General features: G+C 42.6%; 1 protein-coding gene across 5 annotated transcripts in view; it reads left to right on the top strand.

Annotated features, from left to right (window-relative positions):
• The window catches only part of LOC141912080 (uncharacterized), a 33,451-nt gene extending 23,205 nt beyond the window's left edge, over positions 1–10,246 (top strand). For 3 of the 5 annotated variants that reach the window (XM_074803270.1, XM_074803274.1, XM_074803275.1), the window contains 10 exons: positions 523–543; positions 2,327–2,477; positions 2,922–3,250; positions 3,518–4,328; positions 4,636–4,911; positions 5,397–5,558; positions 5,645–5,890; positions 6,574–7,244; positions 7,925–8,124; positions 8,714–10,246. In XM_074803270.1, the coding sequence (XP_074659371.1) occupies positions 523–543; positions 2,327–2,477; positions 2,922–3,250; positions 3,518–4,328; positions 4,636–4,911; positions 5,397–5,558; positions 5,645–5,890; positions 6,574–7,244; positions 7,925–8,124; positions 8,714–8,724 (2,878 nt within the window). In that variant the 3' untranslated portion in view covers positions 8,725–10,246. Of the gene's footprint in view, positions 1–522; positions 544–2,326; positions 2,478–2,921; positions 3,251–3,517; positions 4,329–4,635; positions 4,912–5,396; positions 5,559–5,644; positions 5,891–6,573; positions 7,245–7,361; positions 7,405–7,924; positions 8,125–8,713 lie in introns of all 5 variants that reach the window. The other 2 variants (XM_074803271.1, XM_074803273.1) reach the window with 2 other exon arrangements.
• Positions 10,247–13,724: the final 3,478 nt, after the last annotated feature.

The following is a 13,724-nucleotide window of genomic DNA, read 5'->3' as shown; positions in this document are numbered from 1 at the left end:
GTACTGGATTCAGTTCCATAATTACTGTACCCAGTTCCACAGTACTGGATTCAGTTCCATAATTACTGTACCCAGTTCCGCAGTACTGGATTCAGTTCCACAGTACTGGATTCAGTTCCATAATTACTGTACCCAGTTCCATAATTCTGGACCCAGTTCCACAATACTGGATTCAGTTCCATAATTCTGGACCCAGTTCCACAGTACTGGATTCAGTTCCATAATTACCGTACCCAATTCCACAATTCTGGACCCAGTTCTGCAATTACTGGTTAACTTGGACTCTTCACTAAAAGAAAGTGAAGTTCATTAGAAATAGAGTTTGTATACTCAAAATTATCGCGGAACTGGGTTTGATTTCTAAGGTTTAATTCTTACTGAAATGTGGAACTGGTTCCTCATCGTGGGTTTTTTAGACAGTTGTTCAAAAGTAAAGTGTATTCAGTTAAAATGTTTAGATAAAATATCCTATGAAGCCTGTACTGTCTGATCTATCACTGATTGTATTTTGTTTTACTGTAGGTCTATATGTGATGAAATATTGTAAGTTTATATACGGATAGCAGTTAAACCCATATCGTACTCCCCTCCTGCACCCCCTCCAGCACCCTCCCCCTCCTGCACCCCCTCTTACACCCTCCTCATACACCCTCCCACTCTTACACCCTTCCCCCTTTTACACCCTCTCATGTACTTTAAACACCCCCTCTTCATTATTATCTGCTTCATTATTGAATAATTCATCTGATGAATATTCCTCCACCGCCGCAGCCTGCTTCTCAATCTATATTTCATAGTGTAGTGTCTGATACTCTTGTGGCATGATTTGAATTCAAATATTTCTATGAATGTGGAATACGGAATGGAGTTTAGAAGAGTCTGGTTAATGACACATGAACTGATGTAGATGTCTATTTAGCATGGTTTAGATATACAGTAGACTCCGTTCAAGAGCCGTAAAAATGTGTCTGACTTGCGTGATATCCGAGTTGGATATTATGTATTTCATAAATAGTTTCACAAAAAATATCTCAACAAATATTCTATTTGAACAGTTATCTCCAAATTGATGGGATCCGACTCGGGCGGTGTCTACTGTAGTTGAGGTATAGACCGAGCTGTGGTTTATACCGGTATAAACTCAGTTCTACTGTCGTCTGTTCGCTCTCGGGCGGAGTCTACTGTAGTTGAAGTATAGACCGAGCTGTGATTTATACCGGTATAAACTCAGTTCTACTATCGTCTGTTCGCTCTCGGGCGGAGTCTACTGTAGTTGAAGTATAGACCGAGCTGTGATTTATACCGGTATAAACTCAGTTCTACTATCGTCTGCTCGCTCTCGGGCGGAGTCTACTGTAGTTGAAGTATAGACCGAGCTGTGATTTATACCGGTATAAACTCAGTTCTACTATCGTCTGCTCGCTCTCGGGCGGAGTCTACTGTAGTTGAAGTATATAGACCGAGCTGTGGTTTATACCGGTATAAACTCAGTTCTACTATCGTCTGCTCGCTCTCCGGCGGAGTCTACTGTAGTTGAAGTATAGACCGAGCTGTGATTTATACCGGTATAAACTCAGTTCTACTATCGTCTGCTCGCTCTCGGGCGGTGTCTACTGTAGTTGAAGTATATAGACCGAGCTGTGATTTATACCCGTATAAACTCAGTTCTACTATCGTCTGCTCGCTCTCGGGCGGTGTCTACTGTAGTTGAAGTATATAGACCGAGCTGTGATTTATACCGGTATAAACTCAGTTCTACTATCGTCTGCTCGCTCTCGGGCGGTGTCTACTGTAGTTGAAGTATAGACCGAGCTGTGATTTATACCGGTATAAACTCAGTTCTACTATCGTCTGCTCGCTCTCGGGCGGTGTCTACTGTAGTTGAAGTATATAGACCGAGCTGTGATTTATACCCGTATAAACTCAGTTCTACTATCGTCTGCTCGCTTTATTTGAATCACGTTTGAAATTTCAAAGTCGAATTCAATGACGAAAAGTCAAATGCTATAAATCTGCGGCAGACTGAGGCGTAACTGTGTATAGAGGGCGCTGGCTCGCCGTGGTCGTGCAGTAGTACGTGTATATAGCGGTGTTGGTTTATTTGTCTCCCTCCCTCCGCTGCTACTGCGACATAGTCAATCTCTCAAATATCACTTACAGAGAAAATCTAAATTTCACATACTTTTCACCGGTCAAAAGATGCGTTCTAATGCTAAAATTAGCAATAAACTGGGCTTAGCTAAGTTTAATGAATTCCTCCCCCCTCCCCCTCGCCCTGTACGTCAGTGATATCATATCAGCAAATTTTGGATTGTTTTATTTTCAGAACGGCGTTAGAGGATGAGAAAGTGACGACGGCCGAATTGAGAGAATCTCTCGAACAAGAGCAGAAAAACTGCGAGAAATATCGCGACGAGGCGTCGCACGAACATCATAAACTACAACAGGCTCTAGATAGAGATAAACTAGCTAGTGAGGTACGTCGTCATCTTTTCAAACTAACAAATACGTCTTTAATGTATTTTAATGGCCATTAAAATAATCGGATACATACCATTAGTAACAATGAACTTTTAATAGTCACTATGTCGACTGTCCGCTGGTGAAAACTGACCAACTTTTGAGCCGCTTGATGCAGGTCTACCGACCTTAACCCCCAAAAGATTTATTTCAATTATAGTTGATAAATAATGAATTAATTTGATGATTTATGTATATATTTAAGCAACGGTAATACATTTTTTGACACACTGGCTTGGTTTTATAGACTGGTATTACCTTTAACCCGGGGGCTAACTTAACTGATAATGAATTGAGTTAGCCCCCGGGTTAAAAGTAATACCAGTCTATAAAACCGAGCCTCTGTATATTAGAAGAAGTTAAGAGTTTATTTGTAAATAACTGGGTTTTATATTTGTCAGGTCAGTCACAGAGAAGCGTACACCAAACTCAGCGAACTTCAACTACTGTTAGATAAAGAACGTCTGCGCGCTCAACTCACCGAAAATCAGTTACAAAATTCGAATCAGCGAATCCGCGAGCTTGAAACGGCGCTCGATATCGAGAAACTCCACGGCGACGAATATCGGCAGACGACGCAACGACGAACGAACGATTTAGAATCGGAACTCGAAACGGAGCGTACGAAACTGCAGCAGACGCACGGAAACCAACGCGAATCGGCCGAGAGAATTCGTGAATTACAGGTGGCGCTAGAAACAGAGAGAACACGCGTGGAAGAGACACTCAGGTAAACACCACCAGGGGGCATAATTCATTTCCAGCAAACATTAAACTGCATTTTAGTCCCTGGATTTTTTTCCTAGTTCCTAGTTCTAGTTTTCTTTGATAATTTGGAGGAATCCTCACTTGCCGCAGTACTGCACTACGGCCGGTATCACTATTCCAATCATATTAATGCAGTCAGTGAAAATGAAAAGTCTGTATTTAACTAATCATGATTTTGCTTCGTGGTGTTTCGAATATCGTAAAACGGTTTTGATTGTTGCGATTACAGCGAGTTGGAAGATACGAAGAGAACGTGCGACGATTTGGAGCGTGAAGTTCAGATGTTGAACCAGCGAGCGATCGACGCCGTTCTCGAACACTCCATCAAACTACAAGAGAAAGATCTCGAGAATCAGCGAACGAAACGTCTGTTGATGGACGCCGAGCAACACGAGCAGACAACTCGTAAATACCAGCAGACGACGGGGAAATCGAAACAACTCGAACAACAACTCCGAGATCGAGATCTCGAAAACCAACACTTAAAAACGCGATTAGTCGACCTTGAACTACAACGCGACGACCTTCGCGAGCAGGTGAAAAGACACGAGCAGACGGCCGCGAGGTCGAGGTCGCGAGATTTGGATTATCAGAATTTGATGAGTCGAGTTCGAGAATTAGAAAAACAACGAGACGAATTGAAAGACGAGATTAAAAACTCTAGCGTTCGCTCGCAATTCAGAGACTGCGAACCGTCATCGAGGTCAAGGTTAACCCCGGAATCTAGGTCGGGGCTAGATCACACTGAGCCAATGTCAAGGTTGACGTCGGAATCTCGGTCAAGGTTAGGTCACACCGAGTCCATGTCTAGATTTATGCCGGAATCTAGGTCGAGGTTAGATACTACTGAACCGTTGTCAACTTTGACAGCGGAACCTAGGTCAAGGTTAGATACTACTGAACCGATTTCGAGGTTAACCTCCGAATCAAGGTCGAGGTTGGGCCTGCAGTATAGCGAGGATAATGAGAGGAGGGCGAGGTCAATGCGACCTAGTTTTACACCGCGGTCGAAATCTGATTGGCAGCTCAACGAAACTCAGGTAAATTACAGTCTTTGTTTCCAGGGCTGGTTGCACAGTCACAGCTTAGACTTAAGACCAGTCTTAAGAATTAAGACCACTTTTGACTTGAGCTATAACTGGGCCCCGGGCCTGGTTTACTTCAACTGGTCTAATACCTTAATACTGGTCATAAATTGTGAGGTTAGCTCTAGATGGTGTTAGACTGGTCTTAAGTCTAAGCCCTGACGATAGAACTGGCCCCAGAGTTTTATGGTAGGGGAAAGGTATCGTCCTCTAACCGAGATTGAGAGGTTTGATTTGATTCGAGTTGATGTTTATTTTTCAGGTATCTGCTGAAGCCGAAGATTCATTGAGAGAATCTCGTGAATTATATTCAAACTATCGATCTCAACTGCAGAAATTAATTCATCTCTGTCAGAAACATCATCTGTTAATCATACATCACAAAGAGCAGGTCGGTAATATGAGTCAACTGGCGCCGTCTGGTGACGATACGATATCGACGGCAGCGTTCGTACGAGGAGAAAATCTTCACATGAAACTCGACACGATTTTATCGGAACTCGTCACGGTCAAAGAGAAAATTGAATCCGATAAACAGGTAATTTGTCCGGCCCGTCGACTACCTGACCTGTGGGCTACCCAGCCCATCAGCTACCCGGCATGTGGGCAACCTCGCCTGTGGGCTACCCAGCCCGTTGACTACCTGACCTGTGGGCTACCAGCCTTCAGCTACCTGACCGGTGGGCTTCCCGGCCCGTCAGCTACCCGACCGGTGGGCTACCCAGCCCGACAGCTACCCAGCCCGTTGGCTACCCAGCCTGTGGGCTACCCAGCCCGTCGACTACCTGACCTGTGGGCTACCAGCCTTCAGCTACCTGACCGGTGGGCTTCCCGGCCCGTCAGCTACCCGGCATGTGGGCCACCTCGCCTGTGGGCTACCCAGCCCTTTAGCTACCTGGCATGTGGGCCACCTCGCCTATTGGCTACCCAGTCCATCAGCTACCCGGCCTGTCAGCTACCCAGCCTGTGGGCGCTACCCTGAATCTGAATTATGACGTTGGATTTTTCTCCACAATTTTTCAGATGAAAACGGACGAAATCAACGAGAATATTCTACGTCAGAATAACGAATTATTACAGTTCGTTCAACGAATCAGTGAAGAGAAGCAAGAACTACGTCAAACACTCGGCCATCTTGAACAAGAAATATATCGCTATCGGCAACAGGAATCTGCCCGTCAATCGGTAAGAAAGAAATATCTCAAATTTTGTCGTTTTCTTCGATAGAAAAATGAAAATAGATTTTGCAATTTCGATATATTTTAATTCAGTCGCAATCTCCGTTATCGATACGACCGTCACTATCGGCGACGACGACGTCTGCCGGTAACGCGAGGTCGTCGTCTGCCGCCGCTGCTGATTGGTCGAGCGAACGAGCGAATTTAACGTACGCGCTTCACAACTCGGAACGAGACGTCAATCGGTTAAAACAGGAATTACGTCGACGCGAACAAGAGCTCAACGACGTTTCTGCTGCCACCTATAGGATTTCAGGAAGAACTACTAACGACGAGAAGGTAAAGTTTATTATTTGTTTATTTCACTTCAGACCGTGAAGGTCCGTATATAATACGGTTTATACAGGATGTATCTTAAACAAATACAAATTTCTAATCAATGAACTTATGAAAGCCAATTGGTATCGAGAGGACGCTCAGCTGACTCAATGGTTTCATAGACGTGGAAGCAAAATGATCCCTGGCAACATTTTGAAATATGTCAGCTATAACCATGGATTCTCATTATTACGATGGTGGTTATCGTCTATAGATTGAGGGTTCAGCCCTAGGGATAACTTTGATACTCGGTCTATGAAACCGAGCCAAGAGAAATAAGATGACTGTTGAAACTCGCCGATAGTCTAGCACTGAGGGAAAGTTTTGTGTGGAAGCTCAGTTGACGAGAGAAATCCCACAATAACGAGAGCCAAGATTGAAAAATTCTATATCAGAATGATTATATTTGAGGAGCGACGTTTCGGCTAACAACTGTTAGCCATCATCAGGCGTATTTTTCAATCTTGGCTTCGTTATTGTGGGATTTCTCTCGTCATCATCATACACGGATATTGTGTCTTCTCGTCTAAAGCTCATTTGGCTTGAGGAAATCAATATCTGCGCGATATTCAGGAGATGATCGTTGATGATGTTGAGAATGTTTTTAACCGTTGGAATAAAATGTTCGACGTTTATGATTTCAGACTCAGAGACTTTACGGTCACTACCTCCGCGCGGAAAGTTACCGCAAAAACCTCATCTATCAGAAACAGTATTTAATATCGTTATTAGTGAATTATAAAGAGACCGAGGTCAGTACGTTACAGATGTTAGCAACAATGGGAGCGTATCCGCCGGAGGAGGGATTAAAACGACGTTCGCGGAGAACTCGAGCGTTGATGAAATTCCGCAGCGCCGTGAAATGTGTGATCGCGATCTCGCGCATGAAATTCCTCAACGCCAAGTGGAAACGCGTTAAACGCATCGGCGCGCCGGTGGTCGCCGGGGTAACCAGCAACACTAGCGTCTATTCCCCGTACGTGCCGCGTTCTCAGAGTCTCCACACTCCGACTCGCGACTCTCTATCGCCGCGGCAACAACAACAACGCTCATCGTCGTCGCCGGCGACCGCTCGTAATAAGCCGGAAACGAGACTGTTTACGACGCCCCCTACCCGCGAGGAACAGTGGTATCCGATCGGTAAAACGCCCTCTAGCGGCCTAGTCGAGAGACACTACGCGCATTCGACGCCGTTCCATGTAACCGAACATTCCGCGACACCGGCGCCATCTAGCCGCGTAGAACGACACTATTCACAGTCGCCATCTATAGGTCACGAACCGAGACATTCCAAATCTTACACGGAAGGCAGCAGGTATAACTGATTCTATCCTCGCTACACTCCCACCTGTATTTTATTATCTGTTTCTTTTTGGCGCACTGTGTATTTATTTATTTATTCAGCCATGCATGTTGCCGTTGTTGTTTTTAGGCCCACCCTGTATTCTCTTTGCGCATTAATGCAAGTTATATCTGTAAGTGAATGCTCCCTGCTCCCCATCACCTCCTATCACCCCCGATCACCTCCTATCACCCCTCCCCGCCTAGTTCTCTGTGGTGTTTGTTTCTAGTTTGAATGAATTAGAACCTGTTAATTGAGGCGCTGATTCTTAATCCGAAAAAAAAATTTATGATTTTTACGTCAAATTTTGGATTTAGATTAATCTGATCATTTGTAATCTATCATAATCAAAACCTGCTTGAGTCTGCGATCAGTTTGACTACAGTTGAGTCCTCTCTACTTCCTATTGTTATTTGAGTCTCAAATTTGACTCTTGTTTCGAAATCTCTCAACTGTGGCCATTTTTGAATAGGTGTCGGGAGGTAGTTTCATAATAAAAATGTATAAAATCATTTAGAAATTCAGTTTGAATATCAAATCAAACAGTTTTTACTATGAAACTGCCCGAGCTAGTTCCGCAGTTGAACGACTCATCAACTGCTGGCCCGGCGTGTCACCCACGTGATCATATATTAATTATTTATCGGTTTCAGGGTTAGGTATAACGGTACCTCGTCCCGTCTGCCGAGCGGAGGCTCTTTACCTCGTCATCACTCATCCATTCCGGCCGCGTCTGCTCGCTCGGCTCCTCCGTCTGCTGCTAGTTTCAGCGGTTCGTTCGCTCGTGAAGTCGCCTCCGATTCGTTCATTAAACAATTAGAAATTCTCGAACAACGTTTAAAAGAAATTCATCGTACGTATGTTTAGTCGTGTAGTTACCGTGGAGATTGTAGTTTAACGATTTTAACTGTTTTCGTTGTTAACCGAGTTTTGAATGTTTAACAGTAATCATGATTAACCCTTTCCCCTCCCCTACTTTATTAAACCCTTAACCGAGAAGTTTTTATGTCTCATCCTTATAAATAACTTGTGCACAGATTCATCTAATCTTTCTGATGCTTGATTTTTGTCGGCTTTATTCCTAAAATTCTACCTTCCTTTTGTTTTGTTTCGTCTGCTTGAATTTTGTGTGTTTGCTATTTTCTGCATGTTCAGGTATAGAATACATGTTGCCTTATTTGAGTATACACATTGACCTGCTCAGCTGGCTGGCTCGCTGACCGGCTGGCTGACTAACTGGCAGGACTGCTTATTCTAGAAAACTCAGTTGTCTCAATTTAAGTTAAAATCAGTTGAATTAAAGTGTTAAGGGGTCAAAACTGACAACAATGGATTGAACCGGAATCTGAAATTAATTTCATTTTAAATCCAATATAATTCATTCAATTCGAATTCGATCGTTCAGACCCTGTTTATATGAAATGTTTCTGCTCTATTTACAGCAAGGGAGTGACGTTTAAACCGTCGTAATCGACCAATCATCATCCACGTACTAGTCACATGACACATCAACCAGCCAATCGGAGCGAATAGACGTCGCGTTGCCATGGAAATTAATTATTTGCTACAATATAAAATTTGTCCATATTTAATCTCGTCCACAGTGAATTATTAAAGCGTCCATTAATTAGTTCAAAGCCAAAATTGAATTAACCGACAGTATTGTTGCGATTAACTGCTGTGCTTGTTATACTGTTGTTATGGTGACTTGTTTGTATTTTTCTAGACCCGTGACCCTCACAGGTGTGTACACTCAGGGCGCGTCACCCTCGCGAGTGATGCACTCGGGGCTACATGTTCTAGAAATTAATACCAATAATTTTTTTAATGGTCAAATTTACCTCAATAAATCCTCCTATGACATCATCAAAGTATTTGATTCTATAGAACTCAAAACTGAATTGGAAATTTATTTAGAGGGATTTGTTGAGGCAGCCATCTTGTTTGAACGGCTAATAATCAATAAAGTGGATTTTGATTTGTATTTTGTGAGGCATTGAACTACTTAAAAACAAATGTAAATCAGATTTATTATTATTTTACATGTAAATGGTTAGAATAAGGGTTAGAGAGAGACAGAGAGACTGAGAGAGACAGAGAGAATGGTCAGATTTAGATTTCAGATTCTAGTTATTTCTCGGAACGTTTTGGTTCATCGGATGGCTGTGTTTTTATTTTGCGTATAAAACCAAAACAGTACTTTGATTTTCAATCGTTAAATCAAAAAGAGAATTGAGACGCTGTATATTTTTACGTTTCGTAGCATTGTTAGTTGAATTACGCTTGAATTTTTGTATTTAGTTGAATTTTTATGATGAAACTTTAGAAACTTAGCGCTCGCGGACGAAACCGTAAACCATTTAAAAATTCGATCGACGACAAATCTTATTAATCCACATATTTGTACTTATTAAAGTTGGGTAGAATTTAATCCAGAATTCTCATAAACCGGATTAGCTTTATCCCCGGATTAAAGAAGGTACCGGTATCACCGCTGACCCCTCCCCCTCTTAATATGAGAAACAACTCGACGAAACATTGGTGCTAATTAATGAAAATTATTGTTTTTTATGTTTAATGAATCTCATTAATTATAATTTGATGATTAATTGAATTATATTTAATTAATTGCCGAATAAAACTGAATGATTTTGACTGATGTGCTGAAACAGACAGTGAGAAACTTAAGGGTCAGATTTTCTAAGATACTCACAATTTTCTGATCGACCCCTGACAAACGTTTCAGAGTCACAAAATCAAACTTAGATTTATTTGATATCGATGTTGTAGTAGATTTTCATGTATGTTTTTCCGGTGAGTGCGTGTTAAGTTTGCAAACCCGGACCCTCCTCGAGCCCTGCCTCAGGCCCTTCCTCATGCATGTATTCTGTTCATTCTCGTAACGCAGGGTCCACCAAATTTGTAAAGATATTTTAGATACATTTTCAGTCGATGATAAATGCAAACAAGATGGTGTGGGGGAATACAGGGGGGGGGGGTAGGGGGAGTTCGTCTGTTGTGTACTAGCAGAGAATGTTATTGACTTTGTAAATAAATTGATGTCTTTATCAAAAGATCTGATGTAATATAACAATATTATTATTATTATTATTATTATTATTATTATTATTATTATTATTATTATTATGATTATCATGGTTTTTGTCGATTCGACCAATTTTTCACATGTTTGTACAAAATTATTATTATTAATATTGATATTGATATTAATTAATTAATTATTATTATTATTATAAGATTTGCCAATGAATAAAAACCAGATTTGGTAATAATAAATTAAAGCATTCTATCTTTCTTCGAGTTCATTCACTTTAAGGAAGTCTGACGAACAGCAAGTTGTTGCTTTATCACCAAGTTGTCCAACGATGAAACCGACACTGGCACGCAAGGAAGCTCATTGTGATTTTAGCTCAGCAAAGGTCCAATAGACGGCGCAAAACATCGAAATACCCTTTAGGCCCCAGAAAAAGTTACAAAAACCTCCCGAATTCCTATTCAGTGTTTGAAATGAATATATCTATGATTTCAAAACCAGTTCAAATTACTTGTAAATTAGTTAATTAGGCAACGTAATTATTTGTCTAACGTATTTTAGCTTATTAAGAGACGACTACATTTCCCTGTTTAGTTCCTAGAAATTCTGCATGATGGCGCCACCTCCTTTAACCGGTCGTTTTTTGCGTCTCGAAAAATTCTTGTCGTTTCTAAATAAGTTCAAATACGTTAGACAAATAATTACGTTGCCTAATTAATCAATTTACGAGTAATTTGAACTGGTTTTGAAATCATAGACATATTTCAAACACTGTATTGTTTCATTTCGGGAGGTTTTTATAACTTTCTCTGGGGTCTAAAAGGTATTTCGATGTTTTGCGCCCTCTGTCGGATTTTCGCTGAACTAAAATCACAATAGATCCTTTGTAACAATATTGATAGAATCTCAAAGACCAAACGGGGTTAAAATGGACTCCGCTATTGGAACACTAGCCGAGAATAACTACACGAAAAAAAGTGTTTTCTGTTGCTGTTGGAAGGAGAACTGATTTCACCACCATCCCCCGGCCCGTTTCGGCGGACCTGGTTTAATAAGTCTCGGCCCCAGTAAATTTTATAGATCTTAAAGTAATAATCAACATTGGTCGATCATCATTGGGCGCATCATTTGGGCGCTGGGCGCATCACTCGGGATTTATATTCTAACTTTAATTTAAGTACGATATTTCTGAGCCATACGTTTAGCGTGTATTGACAACGGTAATTCATCGAGTGTGCGCGTCGCATTCCTCGTTTTACCAGCGCCACCTGTCGGCCTGTGAGCACCCTTCTTCTTCTTCTGACCACTCCTACCGGCCCCGCCACTAGACACGTGATTCGAATGATTGGCAGCTGTATTGAACGCGTCGGGGAAAACCCGGCCTGAAAATAATGAGATAAGTATTTTGAAGCCAATATCGCGGTGCGTTTTCATCATGTTACTGTAATTTCATACCCATTCAATTCCAGTCGCACACGAATTACAGTAAACTTACGTTCAGCGATTTGTAAATCTTCGACGTGAATTCGATTCAGTTCGTCCGCGTATTTCAAAGCGATCTGACGACGTTCGTGATCTTTCATTATCTCTTCTTTAGAGCGAGGAATTCGACAGTCAAAACAGCAGCACAGAATCACTACTGTTACTCAACAAAACAAACGGCATTAGCAGCTTTTACTGATCAAATAAATACTGGATATTTTATTTGTAGAAGGGTCAGACGGGAGAGGGGTTAGAGAGGATCTGAGTTAAGGGCACGATGATGCCTGTAGATACCATGGACATGTAGAGTAAGGCAGAGGGAGGGTGTTCGAATGCCTGTTGATACCGTGGTGAGAGGAGGTGGTTGGAGATGGTGAGGAAAGGGCGAGAGGGTGAGGGTGAGGGAGAGGGTGAGGGTGAGGGTGAGGGTGAGGGTGAGGGAGAGGGAGAGGTAGAGGGAGAGGGAGAGGGAGAGGGAGAGGGAGAGGGTGAGGGTGAGGGTGAGGGTGAGGGTGAGGGTGAGGGTGAGGGTGAGGGTGAGGGTGAGGGTGAGGGAGAGGGTGAGGGTGAGGGAGAGGGAGAGGGAGAGGGAGAGGGAGAGGGAGAGGGAGAGGGAGAGGGAGAGGGAGAGGGAGAGGGAGAGGGTGAGGGTGAGGGTGAGGGTGAGGGAGAGGGTGAGGGTGAGGGTGAGGGTGAGGGTGAGGGAGAGGGTGAGGGTGAGGGAGAGGGAGAGGGAGAGGGAGAGGGAGAGGGAGAGGGAGAGGGAGAGGTAGAGGGAGAGGGAGAGGGAGAGGGAGAGGGAGAGGGAGAGGGAGAGGGAGAGGGAGAGGGAGGCGGGCAGGAGAAGGGGTCAAGGTTTACTTACTGACAGTAGTAATGGCTGTAGATACCATCAGTATTATATGCCACACTCTAAAAGGTGGCGCCACTACCGACTCGATCGTCAGTGTTTTAACAGTTCGACTTTCTAATTTCTTTAACATATTCTGAAATTTATCAAAACTGAATTGAGAATTCGCGGCCGCCCGAGAAGATCGTCGAACCCCGATAGATCTAGTAGATAATACTTACCAGAGTGGTTGTAGTTGCCGGAGGAGTAACAGCCCCGTTACAACCAGTAACTAACATCAGTACCAGTAATAAAACCATCTCCAGTAAATAGAGTCCCCTTATCAGTGACATAATAGAAGTCATTTTACACGCGCCTGTAATTGCAGTGGTACTGCGTGTAATGAAAAGGTAGGTATTAGAACTAATGATTCATACCATTTTTTGCGAAAGGAGGGTACCGTCCTTTGAAATCGTTCGATAGCCTCTATCGGTAAGAGTGAATGCAAATTCGAGGAAAAAGGATTTGATAAATTCGAGCGGTTCTCGTGTTTACATGTCACGGTTAACACCGTCCCAGTTCATTATTCATTGTCTACTGTTCAAGAAACTTTCCATTGTCCAGTTCATTATCCATCCTAGATTGCAACTAATTCCCACAGTTCAGCTCGAGTTATCCTCCTTGATGCTCGACTATCCCTGTTTCAGCAAACACATACACTCAGCCCCAGCCTGTCTCCGCCTCCACTATTTCTGAATATAGCACCGTCTGAATTGCAAAATATATTTTATTGCATCCAATAAATGTAGCACCGCGTATAGTAATCAATATGAATACTCTGGTGTTAGTACTGGAAGGGCGGCAGGTATCCCATCAGAGAGTAACCATGGGTAACCAGTCCTCCCCGTAAAGTCAGTCAATCCCAGCTACATCTATTTCAACTATTCCCAGTTTTGAATAAGAATGAAACAAATGTTGTCGTACAGCTTAAATGAATCAAATTGTATCCATTTTATGTAATATTGTAGAAATCGTATTTATTCAGGCTAAAACAATTGATACCTTTAGTTTTTCATTTCAGTTGAGC

This window comes from Tubulanus polymorphus, chromosome 10, assembly GCF_964204645.1.
Source record: "Tubulanus polymorphus chromosome 10, tnTubPoly1.2, whole genome shotgun sequence".
Classification (NCBI taxonomy): Eukaryota; Metazoa; Nemertea; class Palaeonemertea; order Tubulaniformes; family Tubulanidae; genus Tubulanus; species Tubulanus polymorphus.
Note: the sequence above shows the minus strand (reverse complement) of the source record. Positions and strands in the feature narration are given on the sequence as shown.